The sequence below is a fragment of the Bombina bombina genome, chromosome 1 (genome assembly GCF_027579735.1).
Source record: "Bombina bombina isolate aBomBom1 chromosome 1, aBomBom1.pri, whole genome shotgun sequence".
Classification (NCBI taxonomy): Eukaryota; Metazoa; Chordata; class Amphibia; order Anura; family Bombinatoridae; genus Bombina; species Bombina bombina.
The window spans coordinates 31,650,678-31,674,874 of NC_069499.1; the positions used below are offsets into that span (position 1 = coordinate 31,650,678).

At 46.0% G+C, this 24,197-nt stretch overlaps 1 protein-coding gene across 1 annotated transcript in view; it reads right to left on the bottom strand.

Moving 5' to 3' along the window:
- The window catches only part of PRKCH (protein kinase C eta), a 476,631-nt gene that overhangs the window by 137,791 nt on the left and 314,643 nt on the right, over window positions 1-24,197 (bottom strand). Inside the window, exon 10 of the mRNA XM_053697294.1 lies at window positions 9,359-9,513. Within this exon, the coding sequence (XP_053553269.1) occupies window positions 9,359-9,513 (155 nt within the window). The remainder of the gene's footprint in view (window positions 1-9,358; window positions 9,514-24,197) is intronic.

The window sequence follows — 24,197 nt, forward strand, 5'->3', positions numbered from 1 at the left end:
GAAGGAGATGCATAAATTACAAAAGTGCACAATGATGGTGCATCAAATGCATAAAACTGTTCACCAAAAATTGTATTTTGTAAAAAATGTAAAATGTGTATGTAAATTAAACAGGAATAAATCATATTCAATATGCATGGTGTAAATTGTAATTTAAGTTCACTGCATGTGCAAAAACACATAGAAATTTGTACTTCTAAGTACAATATATAAAATGTTTTTTGTAAAATGGGCTGACTATGGGCGTTCCATGGCCGTATATTAAATTGTCTCTCAAATCAAGCGTAATTCTGTAAATTTTTATACCCTACAGATCTCACTGTTTTTTCTTGCAACTTAAAAGGTGGCGAGTTTTTATCAAAATACTTGAAAAAAACTAATAACTCTGAAAGGAAAAGCTAATCATATAAAACAGCATAATTTGATTTGTATTATGCGTAATATTAAAGTTTGATCATGCCGGGGGTCTTTCTATGGGAGACATTTTGCCACTCGCAGGGACAGCCCCTTTTTCTTTTGTATATAGAGTCCCCTGAGGGCTGCCCCTGTGACTGTCTAGACCAGAACAATTTTTCAGAATCGGCCCGTTTGGTTTTGATATTGTCTTTGTATTATGTATTTGCTGATTCTGCTATTCTGCTGTATTTAATGGAACATGAATGACAGGAACTGGCTGACAAATACAGAAATAGCACGTCGCTTTTTAATAAAGTTATACAAATATCCTGAGATTATTGGTTTGCCTGTGTATATATAAAACACTTCTACACAACTACTACTTCAGTGACTCTTCTTCTCCTTATTAGTCACACAATAAGCTCTGTTTGATATGCAATGACCAAGCAAATCTGTTTTACCATAATTCTGAATTTGTGTTTCCAAACGGAAAAAACCCCAAATAGAATAATAATAATAAAAATGTACAGCTATTTTGGGTTTTAACCTAATGACCAGTGAACTAAAAAACATTGCTTCCCTATAATAAAGGATTTGGCTGCTTATTTGCTGACTTGACACGTATTGTCCCCTATAGGTCACACAGTAGCCGAGCGCTACGCCCTGCACTACGTGTGATCCTTGATAAGGAAGCGCGTCTGGCTGTGCTTGTGAGATTACGCCATCCGTGATGATTTTGTTTTGCTTCTCACTTTTCCTGAATTCTTTGTCAATAGAAAGTGTCATGTAATAAGCATGAATAATCCTCAAACACTTTATGAAAGGGGTGTGTGATGATCCAGGCAGTGAATGAGGGCTGTGTCCAATAAGCCTCATAATACAAAGACATAGCCCCCGACACACCCACTGCTGAGCACATTTCTGTCAGTTGTAGCACCGGTTACAATGATGTAAGTGACAAAGCAAACAACCAGGCTCACATCCAACCACTGACACCAACACAACACGGTGTGTCTTACATGCAATTATCATGTATTTCACCATATAACAAGGTGTAGCAATGGTTCACGAAGCCAAGACAAGCAGCACTAAGTACCAAGTGTACTAGAGCCCAGATACATAGTACCAGGAACAGAGACCAATTACACAGCACCAGTAACTGAGGACAGAGTCCAGTCACACAGCACCAGCAGCTGAGCAGAACAGAGCCCAGTGACACAGCACCAGTAACTGAGCAGAACAGAGCCCAGTGACACAGCACCAGTAACTGAGCAGAACAGAGCCCAGTCACACAGCACCAGTAACTGAGCAGAACAGAGCCCAGTCACACAGCACCAGTAACTGAGCAGAACAGAGCCCGTCACACAGCACCAGTAACTGAGCAGAACAGAGCCCAGTCACACAGCACCAGTAACTGAGCAGATCAGAGCCCAGTCACACAGCACAAGTAACTGAGCAGATCAGAGCCCAGTCACACAGCACCAGTAACTGAGCAGATCAGAGCCCAGTCACACAGCACCAGTAACTGAGAAGAACAGAGCCCAGTCACAAAGCACCAGTAACTGAGCAGAACAGAGCCCAGTCACACAGCACCAGTAACTGAGCAGAACAGAGCCCAGTCACACAGCACCAGTAACTGAGCAGATCAGAGCCCAGCCTCACAGCACCAGTAACTGAGCAGATCAGAGCCCAGTCACACAGCACCAGTAACTGAGCAGATCAGAGCCCAGTCACACAGCACCAGTAACTGAGCAGAACAGAGCCCAGTCACACAGCACCAGTAACTGAGAAGAACAGAGCCCAGTCACACAGCACCAGTAACTGAGCAGAACAGAGCCCAGTCACACAGCACCAGTAACTGAGCAGAACCGAGCCCAGTCACACAGCACCAGTAACTGAGCAGATCAGAGCCCAGTCACACAGCACCAGTAACTGAGCAGAACAGAGCCCTGTCACACAGCACCAGTAACTGAGCAGAACCGAGCCCAGTCACACAGCACCAGTAACTGAGCAGAACCGAGCCCAGTCACACAGCACCAGTAACAGAGGAGGACAGAGCCCAGTCACACAGCACCAGTAACTGAGCAGAACAGAGCCCAGTCACACAGCACCAGTAACTGAGCAGAACAGAGCCCAGTCACACAGCACCAGTAACTGAGCAGAACAGAGCCCAGTCACACAGCACCAGTAACTGAGCAGAACAGAGCCCAGTCACACAGCACCAGTAACTGAGCAGAACAGAGCCCAGTCACACAGCACCAGTAACTGAGCAGAACAGAGCCCAGTCACACAGCACCAGTAACTGAGGAGGACAGAGCCTAGTCACACAGCACCAGTAACTGAGCAGAACAAAGCCCAGTCACACAGCACCAGTAACTGAGCAGAACAGAGCCCAGTCACACAGCACCAGTAACTGAGCAGAACAGAGCCCAGTCACACAGCACCAGTAACTGAGGAGGACAGAGCCTAGTCACACAGCACTAGTACCTGAGCAGAACAGAGCCCAGTCACACAGCACCAGTAACTGAGGAGGACAGAGCCTAGTCACACAGCACCAGTACCTGAGAAGAACAGAGCCCAGTCACACAGCACCAGTAACTGAGGAGAACAGAGCCTAGTCACACAGCACCAGTACCTGGACAGATCAGAGCCCAGTCACACAGCACCAGTAACTGAGGAGGACAGAGCCTAGTCACACAGCACCAGTACCTGAACAGAACAGAGCCCAGTCACACAGCACCAGTAACTGAGAACACAGCCCAGTCACACAGCACCAGTACCTGAGCAGAACAGAGCCCAGTCACACAGCACCAGTACCTGAGCAGAACAGAGCCCAGTCACACAGCACCAGTACCTGAGCAGAACAGAGCCCAGTCACACAGCACCAGTACCTGAGCAGAACAGAGCCCAGTCACACAGCACCAGTACCTGAGCAGAACAGAGCCCAGTCACACAGCACCAGTAACTGAGCAGAACAGAGCCCAGTCACACAGCACCAGTAACTGAGCAGAACAGAGCCCAGTCACACAGCACCAGTACCTGAGCAGAACAGAGCCCAGTCACACAGCACCAGTAACTGAGGAGGACAGAGCCCAGTCACACAGCACCAGTAACTGAGCAGAATAGAGCCCAGTCACACAGCACCAGTACCTGAGCAGAACAGAGCCCAGTCACACAGCACCAGTAAATGAGGACAGAGCCCAGTCACACAGCACCAGTAACTAAGCAGAACAGAGCCCAGTCACACAGCACCAGTAACTAAGCAGAACAGAGCCCAGTCACACAGCACCAGTATCTGAGGAGGACAGAGCCCAGTCACACAGCACCAGTAACTGAGAAGGACAGAGCCTAGTCACACAGCACCAGTAACTGAGGAGGACAGAGCCTAGTCACACAGCACCAGTAACTGAGGAGGACAGAACCTAGTCACACAGCACCAGTAATTGAGGAGGACAGAGCCTAGTCACACAGCACCAGTAACTGAGGAGGACAGAGCCCAGTGACACAGCACCAGTACCTGAGCAGAACAGAGCCCAGTCACACAGCACCAGTAACTGAGCAGAACAGAGCCCAGTCACACAGCACCAGTACCTGAGCAGAACAGAGCCCAGTCACACAGCACCAGTAACTGAGGAGAACAGAGCCCAGTCACACAGCACCAGTAACTGAGCAGAACAGAGCCCAGTCACACAGCACCAGTAACCGAGGAGGACAGAGCCCAGTCACACAGCACCAGTAACTGAGAAGAACAGAGCCCAGTCACACAACACCAGTAACTGAGCAGAACAGAGCCCAGTCACACAGCACCAGTAACTGAGCAGAACAGAGCCCAGTCACACAGCACCAGTAACTGAGCAGAACAGAGCCCAGTCACACAGCACCAGTAACTGAGCAGAACAGAGCCCAGTCACACAGCACCAGTAACTGAGCAGAACAGAGCCCAGTCACACAGCACCAGTATCTGAGCAGAACAGAGCCCAGTCACACAGCACCAGTAACTGAGCAGAACAGAGCCCAGTCACACAGCACAAGTAACTGAGCAGAACAGAGCCCAGTCACACAGCACCAGTAACTGAACAGAACAGAGCCCAGTCACACAGCACCAGTAACTGAGGAGGACAGAGCCTAGTCACACAGCACCAGTAACTGAGCAGAACCGAGCCCAGTCACACAGCACCAGTAACTGAGGAGGACAGAGCCCAGTCACACTGCACCAGTAACTGAGCAGAACAGAGCCCAGTCACACAGCACCAGTAACTGAGGAGGACAGAGACCAGTCACACAGCACCAGTAACTGAGGAGGACAGAGCCCAGTCACACAGCACCAGTAACTAAGCAGAACAGAGCCCAGTCACACAGCACCAGTAACTGAGGAGGACAGAGCCTAGTCACACAGCACCAGTAACTGAGCAGAACAGAGCCCAGTCACACAGCACCAGTAACTGAGCAGAACAGAGCCCACTCACACAGCACCAGTAACTGAGGACAGAGCCTAGTCACACAGCACCAGTACCTGAGCAGAACAGAGCCCAGTCACACAGCACCAGTAACTGAGGAGGACAGAGCCTAGTCACACAGCACCAGTACCTGAGCAGAACAGAGCCCAGTGACACAGCACCAGTAACTGAGGAGAACAGAGCCTAGTCACACAGCACCAGTACCTGAACAGATCAGAGCCCAGTCACACAGCACCAGTACCTGAACAGAACAGAGCCTAGTCACACAGCACCAGTACCTGAACAGAACAGAGCCCAGTCACACAGCACCAGTAACTGAGGAGAACACAGCCCAGTCACACAGCACCAGTACCTGAGCAGAACAGAGCCCAGACACACAGCACCAGTAACCAAGGAGGACAGAGCCCAGTCACACAGCACCAGTAACCGAGGAGGACAGAGCCTAGTCACACAGCACCAGTAACTGAGCAGAACAGAGCCCAGTCACACAGCACCAGTAACTGAGCAGAACAGAGCCCAGCCACACAGCACCAGTAACTGAGCAGAACAGAGCCCAGTCACACAGCACCAGTAACTGAGCAGAACAGAGCCCAGTCACACAGCACCAGTAACTGAGCAGAACAGAGCCCAGTCACACAGCACCAGTATCTGAGCAGAACAGAGCCCAGTCACACAGCACCAGTAACTGAGCAGAACAGAGCCCAGTCACACAGCACCAGTAACTGAACAGAACAGAGCCCAGTCACACAGCACCAGTAACTGAGAAGGACAGAGCCCAGTCATACAGCACCAGTAACTGAGAAGGACAGAGCCCAGTCACACAGCACCAGTAACTGAGGAGGACAGAGCCCAGTCACACTGCACCAGTAACTGAGCAGAACAGAGCCCAGTCACACAGCACCAGTAACTGAGCAGAACAGAGCCTAGTCACACAGCACCAGTAACTGAACAGAACAGAGCCCAGTCACACAGCACCAGTAACTGAGCAGAACAGAGCCCAGTCACACAGCACCAGTAACTGAGCAGAACAGAGCCCAGTCACACAGCACCAGTAACTGAGGAGGACAGAGCCTAGTCACACAGCACCAGTAACTGAACAGAACAGAGCCCAGTCACACAGCACCAGTAACTGAGAAGGACAGAGCCCAGTCATACAGCACCAGTAACTGAGCAGAACCGAGCCCAGTCACACAGCACCAGTAACTGAGGAGGACAGAGCCCAGTCACACTGCACCAGTAACTGAGCAGAACAGAGCCCAGTCACACAGCACCAGTAACTGAGCAGAACAGAGCCCAGTCACACAGCACCAGTAACTGAGCAGAACAGAGCCCAGTCACACAGCACCAGTAACTGAGCAGAACAGAGCCCAGTCACACAGCACCAGTAACTGAGGAGGACAGAGCCCAGTCACACAGCACCAGTAACTGAGGAGGACAGAGCCTAGTCACACAGCACCAGTAACTGAGCAGAACAGAGCCCAGTCACACAGCACCAGTAACTGAGCAGAACAGAGCCCAGTCACACAGCACCAGTAACTGAGCAGAACAGAGCCCAGTCACACAGCACCAGTAACTGAGGAGGACAGAGCCCAGTCACACAGCACCAGTAACTGAGGAGGACAGAGCCTAGTCACACAGCACCAGTAACTGAGCAGAACAGAGCCCAGTGACACAGCACCAGTAACTGAGCAGAACAGAGCCCAGTCACACAGCACCAGTAACTGAGCAGAACAGAGCCCAGTCACACAGCACCAGTAACTGAGGAGGACAGAGCCTAGTCACACAGCACCAGTACCTGAGCAGAACAGAGCCCAGTCACACAGCACCAGTAACTGAGGAGGACAGAGCCTAGTCACACAGTACCAGTACCTGAGCAGAACAGAGCCCAGTCACACAGCACCAGTAACTGAGGAGAACAGAGCCTAGTCACACAGCACCAGTACCTGAACAGAACAGAGCCCAGTCACACAGCACCAGTAACTGAGGAGAACACAGCCCAGTCACACAGCACCAGTACCTGAGCAGAACAGAGCCCAGTCACACAGCACCAGTACCTGAGCAGAACAGAGCCCAGTCACACAGCACCAGTACCTGAGCAGAACAGAGCCCAGTCACACAGCACCAGTACCTGAGCAGAACAGAGCCCAGTCACACAGCACCAGTACATGAGCAGAACAGAGCCCAGTCACACAGCACCAGTACCTGAGCAGAACAGAGCCCAGTCACACAGCACCAGTAACTGAGCAGAACAGAGCCCAGTCGCACAGCACCAGTAACTGAGCAGAACAGAGCCCAGTCGCACAGCACCAGTACCTGAGCAGAACAGAGCCCAGTCACACAGCACCAGTAACTGAGGAGGACAGAGCCCAGTCACACAGCACCAGTAACTGAGGAGGACAGAGCCCAGTCACACAGCACCAGTAACTGAGCAGAATAGAGCCCAGTCACACAGCACCAGTACCTGAGCAGAACAGAGCCCAGTCACACAGCACCAGTAACTGAGGACAGAGCCCAGTCACACAGCACCAGTAACTGAGGAGGACAGTGCCTAGTCACACAGCACCAGTAACTGAGGAGGACAGAGCCCAGTCACACAGCACCAGTAACTGAGCAGAACAGAGCCCAGTCACACAGCACCAGTAACTGAGAAGAACAGAGCCCAGTCACACAGCACCAGTAACTGAGGAGGACAGTGCCTAGTCACACAGCACCAGTAACTGAGGAGGACAGAGCCCAGTCACACAGCACCAGTAATTGAGGAGGACAGAGCCTAGTCACACAGCACCAGTAACTGAGGAGGAAAGAGCCCAGTCACACAGCATCAGTAACTGAGCAGAACAGAGCCCAGTCACACAGCACCAGTAACTGAGGACAGAGCCCAGTCACACAGCACCAGTAACTGAGGAGGACAGAGCCCAGTCACACAGCACCAGTACCTGAGCAGAACAGTCACACAGCACCAGTAACCGAGCAGAACAGAGCCCAGTCACACAGCACCAGTACCTGAGCAGAACAGAGCCCAGTCACACAGCACCAGTAACTGAGGAGAACAGAGCCCAGTCACACAGCACCAGTAACTGAGGAGAACAGAGCCCAGTCACACAGCACCAGTAACTGAGGAGGACAGAGCCTAGTCACACAGCACCAGTAACTGAGCAGAACAGAGCCCAGTCACACAGCACCAGTAACTGAGCAGAACAGAGCCCAGTCACACAGCACCAGTAACTGAGCAGAACAGAGCCCAGTCACACAGCACCAGTAACTGAGCAGAACAGAGCCCAGTCACACAGCACCAGTAACTGAGCAGAACAGAGCCCAGTCACACAGCACCAGTAACTGAGCAGAACAGAGCCCAGTCACACAGCACCAGTAACTGAGCAGAACAGAGCCCAGTCACACAGCACCAGTAACTGAGCAGAACAGAGCCCAGTCACACAGCACCAGTAACTGAGCAGAACAGAGCCCAGTCACACAGCACCAGTAACTGAGGAGGACAGAGCCTAGTCACACAGCACCAGTAACTGAGCAGAACCGAGCCCAGTCACACAGCACCAGTAACTGAGGAGGACAGAGCCCAGTCACACTGCACCAGTAACTGAGCAGAACAGAGCCCAGTCACACAGCACCAGTAACTGAGCAGAACAGAGCCCAGTCACACAGCCCCAGTAACTGAGCAGAACAGAGCCCAGTCACACAGCACCAGTAACTGAGGACAGAGCCCAGTCACACAGCCCCAGTAACTGAACAGATCAGAGCCCAGTCACACAGCACCAGTAACTGAGCAGAACAGAGCCCAGTCACACAGCACCAGTAACTGAGCAGAACAGAACCCAGTCACACAGCACCAGTAACTGAGCAGAACAGAGTTCAGTCACACAGCACCAGTAACTGAGCAGAACAGAGCCCAGTCACACAGCACCAGTAAATGAGGAGGACAGAGCCCAGTCACACAGCACCAGTAACTGAGCAGATCAGAGCCCAATCACACAGCACCAGTACCTGAGCAGAACAGAGCCCAGTCACACAGCACCAGTAACTGAGGACAGAGCCCAGTCACACAGCACCAGTAACTGAGGAGGACAGAGCCCAGTCACACAGCACCAGTAACTGAGTAGAACAGAGCCCAGTCACACAGCACCAGTAACTGAGCAGAACAGAGCCCAGTCACACAGCACCAGTAACTGAGCAGAACAGAGCCCAGTCACACAGCACCAGTAACTGAGCAGAACAGAGCCCAGTCACACAGCACCAGTAACTGAGCAGAACAGAGCCCAGTCACACAGCACCAGTAACTGAGGAGGACAGAGCCCAGTCACACAGCACCAGTAACTGAGGAGGACAGAGCCCAGTCACACAGCACCAGTACCTGAGCAGAACAGAGCCCAGTCACACAGCATCAGTACCTGAGCAGAACAGAGCCCAGTCACACAGCACCAGTACCTGAGCAGAACAGAGCCCTATGACCTGTATAACAACATCATACGTACACAGACTTATGGGCTCACCTGTAAATGACTCCGTTATCGTGAAGAAACATGAGTGCAGACGTAATCTCAGCGCTGTAGAAGCAGGCACGCGCTTCCTCAAACCGCCGAGACTTCTGGATGTGGAACATGAGGTCTCCGCCATTAACAAATTCCATGACAAAGAATAGTCTGTCCTATGGGAGTAGGGAAACACAGTTATTAGTTAGGGTATAAAGTGACATAAAAAACTTTCTGTGCTCTCATTCATAAAAACAAACCAAAAACTTCCTATAAATTAAAGGAATATACAAATGTTACTAGTAATGTTCCCATTGTGTATACAGAGGGATCATTTTAAAGGGACATCAAACCTATATGAGCAACTAATCACTCGATTACATAAATAAATACTTTTTTGTAAGCAATATTTGCAGTCCTGAAGTACACCCCTTGAAAAGCCCCTTGAATTACTGCAGTGATCAAGCAATCACTGTGTTGCATGTGGTAGGTACAATCTTCTGAAGTCTGTGGGATACACTCCAGCTTCTCTGAGTTACAAGACAAGTTGACAAAACAAACAATGGAAATACACTGTAAAGTAGTTTGTGACACATAGCTGACATCACTTGTGTGTTGTACATCCCTATACCTGATACAAAGCTTATTTATTGTGCAGACTGTTATTAATATTTATTATGTGTGCTGTGTAAGGGAGGGTGCACATTGTACACAAATCACTTGTCCAACCAGGAAAAGAATGAAAAAAAAACACACATTCCTTTTAAGGGAAAAGAAACACAAGGCCCTTTTGTTAACTATCATGGGTTGAGGTAAAACAGAGAGTGAGCTAGTTTGTTGTGCAATTGCTGTTTTGCAAGACCCGGGGGTGGGGGACAGAAAATGGTAGCCAATTGATAAAACAATAGCGGTGCACCCAGCGTGTGTGCTCCCCAGGCTGTCTCCCCCTCTAGTTTACATGGTGGTGCCGTGTGAACTACAACATCAGTGTTATTATGGGTTCATGTGTTTCATACTTAATGTTAACACAACTGTGTTAATATGAAATTCTGCCATAAAAGGCAAAGGGCTGCCCTGAAACCACCACCCTTTCTTATTTGCAAAAAGTCTGTGTCATGGATACCAGGCTGCCAGGACAACCACTTCCCCTATTTGGATTGTGATGTTTTCCACCAGTCCCCCTTTGTTGAGGGCTCACTGGCATGATCACTGGCTCGGTGATGATCGCTGCCTTCGATTTGTTGCTAGCTACTTGTCTATGAGCTTCCAGCAAGTCTTTAAGGGTACTTCTTTAAGCCGGCGTATCACTGCTCTATCTGAAGAGGTCCTGGTGGTGGTTTGAATTTTCCAGGTAGAAGGAAACATCCCACCGCTGCCAACCAGATGTGACGGACTCTGGATACCCCGACTGGGTATCTCCGCCAAAAGGACCTTCTTCACCCTGGAACCTGTAGCTGAATAGCTGGAAAGTGATTATAGCAAGAAGCCCACCCGAATAACCAGACAAAACCAGTATTAAGGTGAAACACGATCAGGCTTTATTGAGACAAACACACAGCTTATATAAACAACTGCCATCTGATAAGATCCTTATCTGATCAAGAGAGACCTGCCCCCTCCAGACAGGCTGGTTCCTCCGTAGGAGCCATAGGCACATAGAGATCCCTCAATCACTAGGTCATAGTTTTGAGTGATCCCGAGTGAGCGGCGACTATTCCAGGGTACCATTGGTTTTGGTGTCAGAAACCCCAGGTTCCCAAGTGAGCTCCCTCTTAGTAATCACTCCAACCCATGTCTTTGATGGCCATCAAAGGCATGACAAGTCCCCAGAAGAGCGGAGCTCTGGAGCAAAGGGCTTCTGGAGCGACCTAGGTTAAGGTTCAGCGGGAATCTCCAGCGATCCCAGCCGGCGAATAGCTCCATAAGACTCTGGCTGGGACTCGCCAAGGCAGGTAGGGGCAAAACTGGGTAGCGAACTGCTCTTTCAAGACAAAGTTCTATCACGGTAACAAAGAAAGGGGGACTGGAGGAAAACCAATACAAATAGGGGAAGGGGTTGTCCTGGCAGCCTGGTATCTGTGACAGTCTGTATGTGCTATATGTGACGGGATAAACTGCAGTGATCTGGATTAGTATGTTTATGTATAATGTACCTACAGATTAGGCAGCACTATAAATGGCATAAAACAAGATGGGGAACGCAGAGGGATTACACAAGCCTTGTTCCCTACAACGCTTACAGTCCACATGAAGAGACATGAGGTTGCAACTCAATAAGCCTCCTGCAGCTTGTTAAGAGTATCCTGAGATATCACAGTCTTGGTTGCTGGGGTGAGGAACAGAATTAAGACATACTTGTCAACTGTCCCAGTTAACTTAGGACAATCTCAACTATCATGGGGCATTCGAGTCCCATGTGTCTGTCCTACAATATAACAATCTGTCCTGGACATGGGCTTTGCATGAGATGTATATATCTACTGCATTTCATATTAGAACAGCAGAACAATATTATAGAAAATTAGTGACTAGTGCACCTCCTTACATGAGATGTTGGTGGGTGTTTACTTGACCGCACCTATGTAAAGTGTCCCTAGAAAACACTTCCAAATATGTTGCAGTCACAGATAGAAAATAAAATACCATAATGCTCACAATATCATTATTTGATCATGAGCACAACTATAAAAGCTTTGAGTGACACACAATGCAGGATATTCCTTGTTTATACATCTAGACTTCATGATATTCTCATTGTATGTCATGAAATTACAGCTATCATATAAATTTAGTAAAATGTAGAAATTAGAAAAAAGTAAAAGTCTGTTTGTATATATTTTATTAAAGGGCCACTAAAACTAAAGTTTCATGGTTCAGATAAAGCGTGCTGTTTAAAAAAACAAAACCTTTGAAATATACTTCCATTATCACAATGTGCACATTATTTTATATGCACACTTTCTGAGGCTCCAGCTCCTACTGAGCATGTGTAAAAGTGTATAGTATATGTAGTTTATGATATAGGGGGAGGGACAATTGGATTAACTTTGAAATTGGCCAGAAAATATTCTACTCCTCATTTAAAATTCAAAGTAAGTGCTACTGGATTGTATTTTTATTGTGTATTTGTCAGTTATTCAGTTATACTGTATTTATTGCTCCTTTAATTATCATTCATTCCTATAATACAGTTAAATGTAAAGAGGCTCTAGTGCATCCTACAGGGCCCCAAATCATACAGCTACAACATGCTACACAATGATTATTGCAGGGGCTCATTAATATCTGTCTCTAACTGGCCACAGCAGAGGAGATAAGATAAACATATGATTTAAGGTTATAACAATTACATATCAATAACGATTTTGCTGACAAAATGTTTAAATGCAGTTAAAAATATTTTGTTTGCACAACTGATATACAGCATCCCACAAAAGTGACCCCTCATATTTGTGTAAATATTTATTATATCTGAAGAAATGTCACTTTGCTACAATGTAAAGTTGTGAGTGTACAGCCTGAATAACAGTGTAAATTTGCTGTCCCCTCAAAATAACTCAACAAATAGCCATTAATGTCTAAACCGTTGGCAACAAAAGTGAGTGCACCCCTAAGTGGAAATGCCCATTTTGGGCCCAAAGTTTCAATATTTTGTGTGGCCACCGTTATTTTCCAGCACTGCCTTAAAGGGACACTGAACCCAATTTTCTTCTTCTTTCGTGATTCAGATAGAGCATGCAATTTTAAGCAACTTTCTAATTTACTCCTATAATCAAATTGTCTTCATTCTCTTGGTATCTTTATTTAAAAAGCAAGAATGTTTAGATGCCGGCCCATTTCTTGTGAACAACCTGTTTTTTTTTTTGCTGATTGGTGGATAAATTCATCCACCAATAAAAAAGTGAAACAAAAAAAAAGCTTAGATGCCTTTTTAAATAAAGATAGCAAGAGAATGAAGAAAAATTGATAATAGGAGTAAATTACAAAGTTGCTTAAAATTGCTGCTCTATCTGAATCACAAAAGAAAAAACGTGGGTTCAGTGTCCCTTTAACCCTCTTGGGCATGAAGTTCGCCAGAGCTTCACAAGTTGCCACTGGAGTCCTCTTCTACTCCTCCATGACGACATCATGGAGCTGGTGGATATTAGAGACCTTGCACTCCCCTACCTTCCGTTTGCGGATGCCCCACAGATGCTCAATAGGGTTTAGGTCTGGAGACATGCTTGGCCAATCCATCACCTTTACCCTCAGCTTCTTTAGCAAGGCAGTGGTCGTCTTGGAGGTGTGTTTGGGGTTATGTTGGAATACTGCCCTGCGGCCCAGTCTCTGAAGGGAGGGGATCATGCACTGCTTCAGTATGTCACAGTACATGTTGACATTCATGGTTCCCTCAATGAACTGTAGCTCCCAAGTCCCGGCAGCACTCATGCAGGCCCAGACCATGACACTCCCACCCCCATTCTTGACTGAAGGCAAGACACACTTGTCTTTGTACTCCTCATCTGGTTGCCGCCACACACGCTTGCCACCATCTGAACCAAACAAGTTTATCTTGGTCTTATCGGACCACAGAACATGGTTCCAGTAACCCATGTCCTTAGTCTGCTTTTCTTAAGTAAACTGTTTGCAGGCTTTCTTGTGCATCATCTTTAGAAGAGGCTTCCTTCTGGGATGACAGCCATGCAAACCAATTTGATGCAGTGTGCAGCGTATGGTCTGAGCACTGACAGGCTGACCCTTCAACCACTGCAGCAAAGCTGGCAGCACTCATACGTCTATTTCCCAAAGACAACCTCTGGATATGAGGCTGAGCACATGCACTCAACTTCTTTGGTCGACCATGGCAAGGCCTGTTCTGAGTGGAACCTGTTTTGTGAACCCGTTGTATGGTTAACAATTCTTTTTTTTCAGATCCTCAGAGAGTTCTTTGCCATGAGGTGCCATGTTAAACTTCCAGTGACCAGTGTGAGAGCGATAACACCAAATTTAACACACCTGCTCCCCATTCACACCCGAGACCTTGTAACACTAACAAGTCACATCACACCGGGGAGGGAAACTGGCTAATTGGGTCCAATTTGGACATTTCCACTAAGGAGTGTACTCACTTTTGTTGCCAACGGTTTAGACATTAATGGCTGTGTGTTGAGTTATTTTGAGGTGACAGCATTTTTACACTGTTATACAGGCCGTACACTAACTACTTTACATTGTAGCAAAGTGTAATTTCTTCAGTGTTGTTACATGAAAAGATATAATAAAATATTAACAAAAATGTGAGGGGTGTGCTCACTTTTGTGGGATACTGTACACTGTGCATTTATAAAAACAATGATTTAAATATACATATAAGCTACCCTGTTTTTATAACCTTTAACTGCCGTTATGGCGTTGTATTCTGTCCAAACGGTGCTGGGTTTTAGTGCCATTAAGACGAATTACATCATAGCCATTTGGCTGTCCTGAAGCCAACGGTGCTTCCTAGATGTGATCGCGGTCTGTAGGGCGTGCCTAGCATCATAGAGATGCCCCTCTGACTGTCAGGGTGCCAGGAATCAGACTGAGACGAGAAGTGCAAAAATAATCACACCTTTATTAATAGCAAAAAATAATAAAAAGTCCACAAGTCAAATAACAAGCCAGGAGTCAAAACCAGAGCTGGTAGTAAGACGAGCCGAGTCAGGAGCCAAAGCGAATAGTCAGACGAGCCTGAATCAGGAACAAGGAGAACAGCAGAGTCAGGAACAAGCCAGGAATCAGGAACCAGGAGGGATATCAGACAATCAGGTAATACACAGGAACTCTCACAAACAGGTCTGAGACAACGCAAGGGCAAAGCATACTGAACAGAGGCCCTTTAAATAATAAGTGATGACATCACAATTCTGAGACTGCTACCTGTCTCACACGGATGATGAACAGCAGTCTGACCATAAAAGGGCGTGCAGGAAATGAGCAGCATCACACACTATGCCCCAGAGTCAGCAAGAGGGGTGAGTAAAATAGCTGCCAGCAGCACATGGCAAACAAAGCAGGGGAAAAAATCCCTCACAGTACCCTCCCCTCAACGACCCCTCCCCCGCGGGAGGACAAAAGGCTTATTGGGGAAACAGGCATGGAAGGCACAGAGGAGGGCAGGAGCATGAACATCAGAGGAGGGAACCCATGAACGCTCCTCCGGACCGTAGCCCCTTCAGTGAACCAAATACTGTACGCGGCCCCTGGACATACGAGAGTCAATAATGCTGCTGACCTCATATTTTTCATGGTTGTCAACAAAGATAGGATGGGCACGAGGCAACACAGTCGTAAACCGATTACAAACCAATGGTTTCAAGAGAGAGACAGGAGAAACATTGGAGATGCGCATTGCAGAAGGAAGGTCAAGAGCGTAGGCCACAGGATTGACCCGTAGGAGTATTCAAAAAGGACCAACATAACGGGGAGCCAGTTTATTGGAAGGCACACAAAGGTTCAAGTTGCGGGAGGACAGCCAAACCCTCTCACCAACCTGGTAGGAAGGCGTGGGCAGACGCCTATGATCAGCCTGGAATTTTTGGCGCTGCATAGAACAATGAAGGCAATCCTGAATCTGCACCACGTAGAACGGAGCTGCTGGAGATGCTCCTCCAAAGCCAGAATACCCTGAGACATGAATGAATCGGGCAACAAGGACGGTTGAAACCCAAAATTCGCCATGAATGGAGATAACTTGGAGGAAGAATTAATAGCACTATTACAAGCAAACTCTGCCTAAGGTAACAGTTCAGACCAATTATTGTGGTGATCTGAGACATAGCAACTGAGGAACTGTTCCAGAGCTTGATTAGACCGTTCCACAGCCCCATTGTATTGAGGGCGATATGCAGAGGAGAAGGAAAGCTGGATCCCCATTTGAGCACAAAAGGAACGCCAACATTTGGAGACAAACTGGCTACATCGGTCTGACACTATCTCCTTGGGTAACCCATGTAAACGGAAGACCTCCCGGGCAAAAATTGAAGCAAGCTCCTGAGCGGTAGGCAGCTTCTTCAAGGGAATGCAATGTAACATTTTAGAAAAACAGTCAACCACAATAAGGATAACAGTATTGCCATTGGAAACAGGGAGCTCGACAATGAAGTCCATGGAAAGATGTGTCCAAGGACGCTCACCATTAGCAATAGGTTGAAGAAGACCCACAGGAAGACGTTGAGGAGTCTTATTCTGTGCACAAACTGAGCAGGAGGCAACATACGCAGCAACATCAGAACGAAGACCTGGCCATCAGAATTGTCGAGTGACAGACCAAATAATTTGGTTCTTGCCTGGGTAACCTGCGGCTTTAGGATAGTGGTAAGTTTGCAAAAGTTTAGTTTGAAGATTCTCAGGAACAAAACACTTACCACTAGGTTTCTCAGTAGGTGCATTGGTTCATGCAGCCAGGATCTCCTCCCCCAAGGGAGAAGTCAAATTAGTACGTATGGTAGCCAAAACATGGTCAGGAGGTATAACTGGAGTAGGTACAGACACCTCCTTGGACAGAGTTGAAAATTGTCGAGAGAGGGCATCAGCCTTAACATTCTTACTACCAGGCAGGTAGGAGACCACATAATTAAACCGAGACAAAAACAGCGCCCATCTGGCCTGTCGGGGCGACAAACGTTTTGCTTCAGATAGATAAGTTAAATTCTTGTGGTCAGTAAGAATGAGCACTGGTACGCTAGTACCCTCGAGAAGATGCCATCATTCCTTGAGTGCCAAAATTATGGCCAGTAATTCCCTGTCGCCAATTTCATAATTGCACTTCGCTGGAGACAATTTCTTAGAGAAGAAACCGCATGGATGCAAGGAGAGAAGAGGGCAACCACTCCAGTCTCAGACGCATCGACCTCAAGTACGAAAGTCAGGGCAGAGTTAGGATGAGCCAGATCTGGAGCGGCAGCAAAGGCTTAAGACTATCAAAGTCCTTAATGGCAGTAGGTGACCAATGGAATGGATCATTCTCTTTACGGGTCATGTCTGTGATAGGTTTGCCAAGGAAGAAAAGTTTTTAATAAACTTTCTATAGCAATTGGCGAACCCCAAAAAACGTTGAATAGACCGAAGACCAACTGGGCGAGGCCACTGCAGAACTGCAGACAACTTGCCAGGATCCATGGAGAACCCTGCAACGGAGATAACATAACCTAGGAAGATTACTTGAGTCTGATGGAACTCACATTTCTCGAGTTTACAAATCAGGCCATTCTCATGTAGTCTCTGAAAAACCCATGTAACATCAGAAAGATGAGACTCAAGCGTGGGTGAGTGTATGAGGATGTCGTCTAAATGCACAACACACTGTTGCAACATATCTTGTAGGACATCATTAATAAATTCCTGGAAAACAGCAGGAGTATTACATAGGCCAAAGGGCATTACAAGATACTCATAATGCCCGTTCCTGGTGTTAAATGCTGTTTTCCATTCGTGGCCCTCCATGATACTAACGAGATTGTACGCTCCTCTCAAATCAAGTTTAGAAAATACCGTAGCTCCCTTGAGGCGGTCAAAAAGTTCCGTAATGAGTGGAATAGGGTAAGCATTCTTAATGGTAAGACGATTAAGACCCCTATAATCGATGCATGGTCTTAACTCGCCACCGTTTTTCTTTACAAAGAAGAAGCAAGCCCCTGCAGGAGAGCAGGATTTGCGGATTATCCCCCGCGACAGAGAATCGGAAACATACTCCACCATAGCACAATTATCCGCAACAGAGAGAGATGGTAAACCTGGCCCCAAGGAGGAATGGCTCTGGGGTTGCCGGTCTATGGCACAATCTTAAGACCGGTGAGGCGGCAATGTACCGGAACGCACCTTGTCAAAAATGTCTAGGAACTCTCGGTACTCCTCTGGCAATTTAGATACCAAAGAAGTGCACAAGACTAACTGGTATCCGAAGACAAGTGGAAATACATTGCAGAGACCACAAAAAAATTTCAGACCTGCGCCAGTCAAGACTGGGATTGTACTTTTGGAGCCAGGGATAACCCAGAACAACTAGAAAATGCTGACAATTTATCACCTGGACCTGGAGGGTTTCAAAATGGAGAGCCCCAACAGCCATGGATAACAGAGCGGTCTTGTGAGTAACGAGTGCGGGCTGAAGGGACTTGCCATCAATGGCCTCAATAGCAAGCGTTACAGACCGAGGCAAAACTGGAATGGAGTGCTTTGATGCAAAAGCACTGTTAATGAAATAGCCCACAGCACCGGAGTCAACAAGAGCCTGGGTGACTATGGAGGTGTCCATCTAGGAAAGGACAACCGAGACCAAAGGTTTCTCCTTTAGCGGTTCCGGGGAAGAGGATAAACCACCCAAGGTCTGCCCCCGACAGGACCTTAGGTGTGAGCATTTTTTTCCTGGCCGTGTAGTAACCCACAATAGAGGCAGAGCCCCTCCCTCCTCCTAAAGGCCCTCTCAGCCGCGGAGAGACGCGTGAATCCCAACTGAATCGGCTTAGCAGTACCTGGTGACTCGGGACCAGGAGGAATGAACACGTAGGAGACAACGGAACAGGAGGCTTCCGCAAGCGCTCCTTGAAAGAGGGCCTCTCTCTGAGTCTGACGCCAGACTCAGATGATAAAAGACACCAAATCTCTGGCAGCAACTTCATCTTTAATTGCATCAGAGAGCCCATGAAAGAAGGCGGCAACAAGGGCTTCATTGTTTCAACCTACCTCTGCGGCAAGCGTACGGAACTCAATAGCATACTGAGCAACAGATCTTGTACCTTGCTGAATGGACATGAGTCGTTTAGCAGCAGAGGAGGAGTGAGCCAGAACATCAACTACCCTTCGAAAGGAGCCCATAAATTCAGGGTAATTTGAAATCACAGGTTTATTAGTCTCCCACAAGGGATTAGCCCAGGCAAGAGCTGTGTCAGAGAGTAACGAGATGAGAAATCCCAATTTAGTTCTGTCAGAGGGAAACGTCTGAGGTAACATCTCAAAGTAAATGTCCACCAGGTTCAAAAACCCTCTGCACTGAATAGGATCACCTCCATATTGCTGAGGTAGAGGTGCAGAACCGGACATGCTCCTGGTAGGACTAGGTGCAGCAGCAATAACAGGAGCAGCCATAACTTGCGGAACACTTTGGTCCAAATGTGCAGTGCGAGTCAGCAGGGTTTGCAGGGCTAGTGCAAATTGATCCAAGCGGTGATCCTGTTCATTCATCCTGGAAATGGCAGGTAAAGGTGGATTATTAGCACCATCAGGATTCATGGCCTTTGCATAATGTCAGGGTGCCAGGAATCAGACTGAGATGAGAAGTGCAAAAATAATCACACCTTTATTAATAGCAAAAATTTATAAAAAGTCCACAAGTCAAATAACAAGCCAGGAATCAAAACTAGAGCTGGTAATCAGACGAGCAGAGTCAGGAGCCAAAGCAAGTAGTCAGACGAGCCAGAATCAGGAACAAGGAGAACAGCAGAGCCAGGAAGAAGCCAGGGATCAGGAACCAAGAGGGACGTCAGACAATCAGGTAATACACAGGAAATCTCACAAACAGGTCTGAGACAACGCAAGGGCAAAGCATACTGAACAGAGGCCCATTAAATAATAAGTGATGACATCACAATTCTGAGACTGCTACCTGTGTCACACGGATGATGAACAGCAGTCTGACCATAAAAGGGCGTGCAGGAAATGAGCAGCATCACACACTATGCACCAGTGTCAGCAAGAGAGGTGAGTAAAATATCTGCCAGCAGCACATGGCAAACAAAGCAGGGAAAAAACCCTGACCTGATCCTATAATTGAAATCTCGCGATTGCGTGCACAATCGCGGGATTTCAATTTGTTTACATCAGAACATTATGACCCTGTCATGAAAGGGTTAAAGGACCAGTAAACACAGTAGATTTGCATAATCAACAAATGCATTATAAAAAGACAATTTAATAGCACTTAGTCTGAACTTGAAATGAATAGATTTGTTTCTGACAAATTTAAAAGTTATTTTTTTTTATTTTTTTTTTGAAAATCAGCTTTATTTCTATAAAGACGCAGCTCCTCTACAATATACAAAGGCTGATTCATTTTTTAATTTTTTTTTTAAAACATAAAACATAAAACAATTACGTACACCACATGTCGAATTATATATGTCCGTAAGATGATCCAGTATATGTGGTGGGCTAACCAGATGATTTATAAAGAATAAATATTCTATAATAATAACAACAACCTTAATAATAGTGAATAAACATACAATCGGTAGATGCGGATTATTGGTAAACACTTGTTTTGTTTGTTTATCTGTTGGAGTGATGGTATCTTGCTATTCCCTGTCAACCAAATATTTATACCTAAAGGGCTCAATTCCTATCTTTACTTTGTCGTGGAAATATAGTGTTCCCATAGTAAGGTTATTTCTACAAATATGTGCATGGTATTATGTTGTAAGTAGTGGTTTTCTTCCAACGATATTAATTCCGACGTTTTTAATTTCCACATGTGTTTATGAGGGATGTCTTTACTTTTCCAATTTTTAGCTATGAGGAGTTTAACACTATTCGTCATTATGGTGAATAATTTTAGAAATGGTTTGTATTTTATGGGGGGTGGTTTATTCAATAGCCATATTAGGGGATCTAACGGGAATTGAAAGTCTAAAATTCACTCAATTTCTGCAATAATCTGTCTCCAGAATGTCTGTAGTGTCGAGCACCACCACCACATATGTGCCATATCGCTACCCACATGCCCACATCTCCAGCATTTATTACTAGATTTATGGAAGAGTTTGTAAAGTCTGCGGGGTGTATAATACCATCTATGTAGTATTTTGAGATTTAATTCAACTATACTTGAAGAGCTTGAAGTCTTCATGGTGCATAGAAATATCTGTGAGCAAGTCTGGGGAAGGATTATCTTGCCTAGATCTCTTTCCCACGCCTCCATGTATCCCAGTACCTGTCCAGGTTGTGTGTGAGTCAGTAGTCTATATATCTTTTTGATAGTGTGTCTCGGAGTTGGGTTTTGAGTAAACAAAAGCTCAAAATTAGTAAGGGATCTAATCATGTTCCGAGAGTGAGGGTGTTGGGTAAGAAAATGATGAGTTATGTAATAGGTGTACCAATTTGTGAAGCAGCTAAATCCCTGAGACACTAAGGTCTCTCGTTTTATCACAAGTTCATTATCTATGAGAGAATGTATAGGTATATCCGTCTGTTTCTCGTTATTCGAAGTTCGTGTTGTAGTTAGATCTTAACTAAACTCTCCATTGGTCGTTAATGAGGTAAGAGGAGATGGCTTAGAGCAAATGTGAGGGTAATGTATTAAGGCTTCTTGCCATATTTTAAAAGTTTCAAGTAGAAGTGGATTCGTGGTGACCATAGTGGTCCTAGTATTGATAAATGACCAGCATAACTCACTAATACTGTGGGAATGAAGACTATCTAGTTCTATAGTTACCCATAGCTTATTATATGAATTGGTGTATAAGTCCAGAATTCTCTGTAGAAATATAGTGGTCCTATATGCCTGTAAATCAGGCATTCCTAGCCCGCCTGACAAATTTAAAAGTTATGTCTATTTCCACTCCCCCTGTACCATGTGACGGCCATCAGCCAATCACAAATGCATACACGTACCATGTGACAGCCATCAGCCAATCACAAATGCATACACGTTTATTCTGTAAATTCTTGCACATGCTCAGTAGGAGCTGGTGACTCAAATGGTTTAAATATAAAAAGACTGTGCACATTTTGTAAATGGAAGTAAATTGGAAAATTGTTTAAAGTGAAGGTAAAGTTAGCCTTTCTTAAAGACAACCTACCATTTATCATTATCCCCTTCATGTAGTCGCTTAGTTATTTTTTCATTTTCTGCCATAGTTTTATTAAAAATTATAGTTATAATTCACCACTGTTTTGATCCGACTCCTCCCAAGCCCTACTTCCTTATTGTGTATTGCGTTACGTCTTCAGTGGACCCACCCGCTCTCAGATGCGTTCTCGCGATATTGGATTACAATGCGCATGCGTAAATCGCCACTGCCGCTTTTCAATGCACATGCGATAATCCCCGTTCCATATTTAATAGATAGCTCGTACAAATACGCATGGATTTCATTGAGGCGAAAACATTTTATAGCGCATGCGCAGCTGAAAGAAGGGGCGGATGACGTGGAGTGACGGCCGCCTAACGGCCAGAATTTCAATTGGGTTTCAGAAAAACGTGATCGACAGGTAAAAAACCCCAAAAAAACGGGTTGAATTTGCGACTCATTTATGCATAGCTTTATATGGCGATAACTTTATATCTACACAAAAATATTAGAATTGATGAATGAAAGTCATATCTATTTTACAAGCAAAATGCTATACTCTGTCGACATTAGGGTAAGTTTACCTTCACTTTAAAATTGCTGCTCTATCTGAATAATGAAAGTTTAAATCTGACTTGAGTGTCCCTATAGTATGTACATCTAGAAACAGGGCTCAGTCTTTGTTGAGGGGCCCAAGAGTCCTAAAAAACATTTTTTTTGGTTCATGCTAGAATGCTTATGTCATGTGACATGGGGGGACACACAGAGTCAGTCCTAATACTGTCACAGTCAAAAGTTCTCTGCTTATATTAATTTGTGAGAAACTGTGCCAGATCGTGCCAGTGTCAAGTGACATGCCAAGCAAGTGCCATGTGCTGTTTTAGATGTGCACTGTGCAGCACTGGATGCTAAGCCCTAACTCGGCATCCAGCCAATCCCACTGCATCCGAAAAAGTCCTGCTGGGGTTACCACAGGTTACTGCTCTGGTGGTGGGGATTGTTTCTGGGTAGGGCTGACTGTAGGCGCATGCAGCAGAAAGCTGGAGCGGCAGTCATGTGAGGATTTGGGCATCTGTGCAGCTGCACACACTACTCTCTTCATTCTTGAGGCTGTGTGACTCGTCTTAAACTGTATCCATGAAGCCTTGGGCAGACAGCATTCAGTCTGCTGGTTCCCTTAGCCCTGCTCTTTCTGCTGTGGCCCTAAGATCAACTAACTGAAGTTTGTTAAGGGAACAGTGCTTTGTAGAAAGGTGTCAGTGGGAAGAATAAGTGAGTGCACACACGCACCTCCTCCATGCAGCATTGTCTAGTGCAGGGTGAGAGAGAACTTGTTCCTAGCAAATAAGTGACATGTGCTGCTGTGGCTGATGTATAGTGTTATGCTGATACTTCACACATTAATGCAAGGTTTATTTTTTATAGTTTTTGTTTTCTCTCTGTCTCAGATTTTACAGCTTCCCATAGTAGTTCTGCTGTTCCAGTCAGTAAACTTATATTTGTCTGCACCCCCATGCTTCCTCCTCAGTCTTTACCTTGCTTTGCTCCTGTTGGCTGCCCTAAATCTCTTTAACCAGCTAACCTCACACCAGAATCACATTCAAAAGAATATTAAATGAATCCACAGTGGAGGAATTTATATATTTATTTACTTATTAGTACTGCTTAGGTCCAGTTTCACATATTGCAATTTATTTCATTTTGTTTTTTAAAAATGATTAGCCCAGATTTAGTTGTTTTTTTTGGGATGTTGTGGTGGAGAGCGAAATTGCATGGGGGTGGGGGGCCAAGAAAATGTTTGCCCAGGGTCCAGTCAATATTACAGACGGCCCTGTCTATGAACTTGAGATTAGGCAACATTTTGATCATATATCCCTTTAAAAAACAAACAAAAAAGTATATCTCCCTTAAGATGAACTTTCAATTTGAATTTAACGAAGGGGATAGATTTCTTGTTTTGCAAAACCTAAAGTGCCATAAATCCCACAATGTTTTTTTTTAATAATTCAGGCAGAGCATGTCATTTTAAACAACTTTTCAATTTACTTCTATTAGCT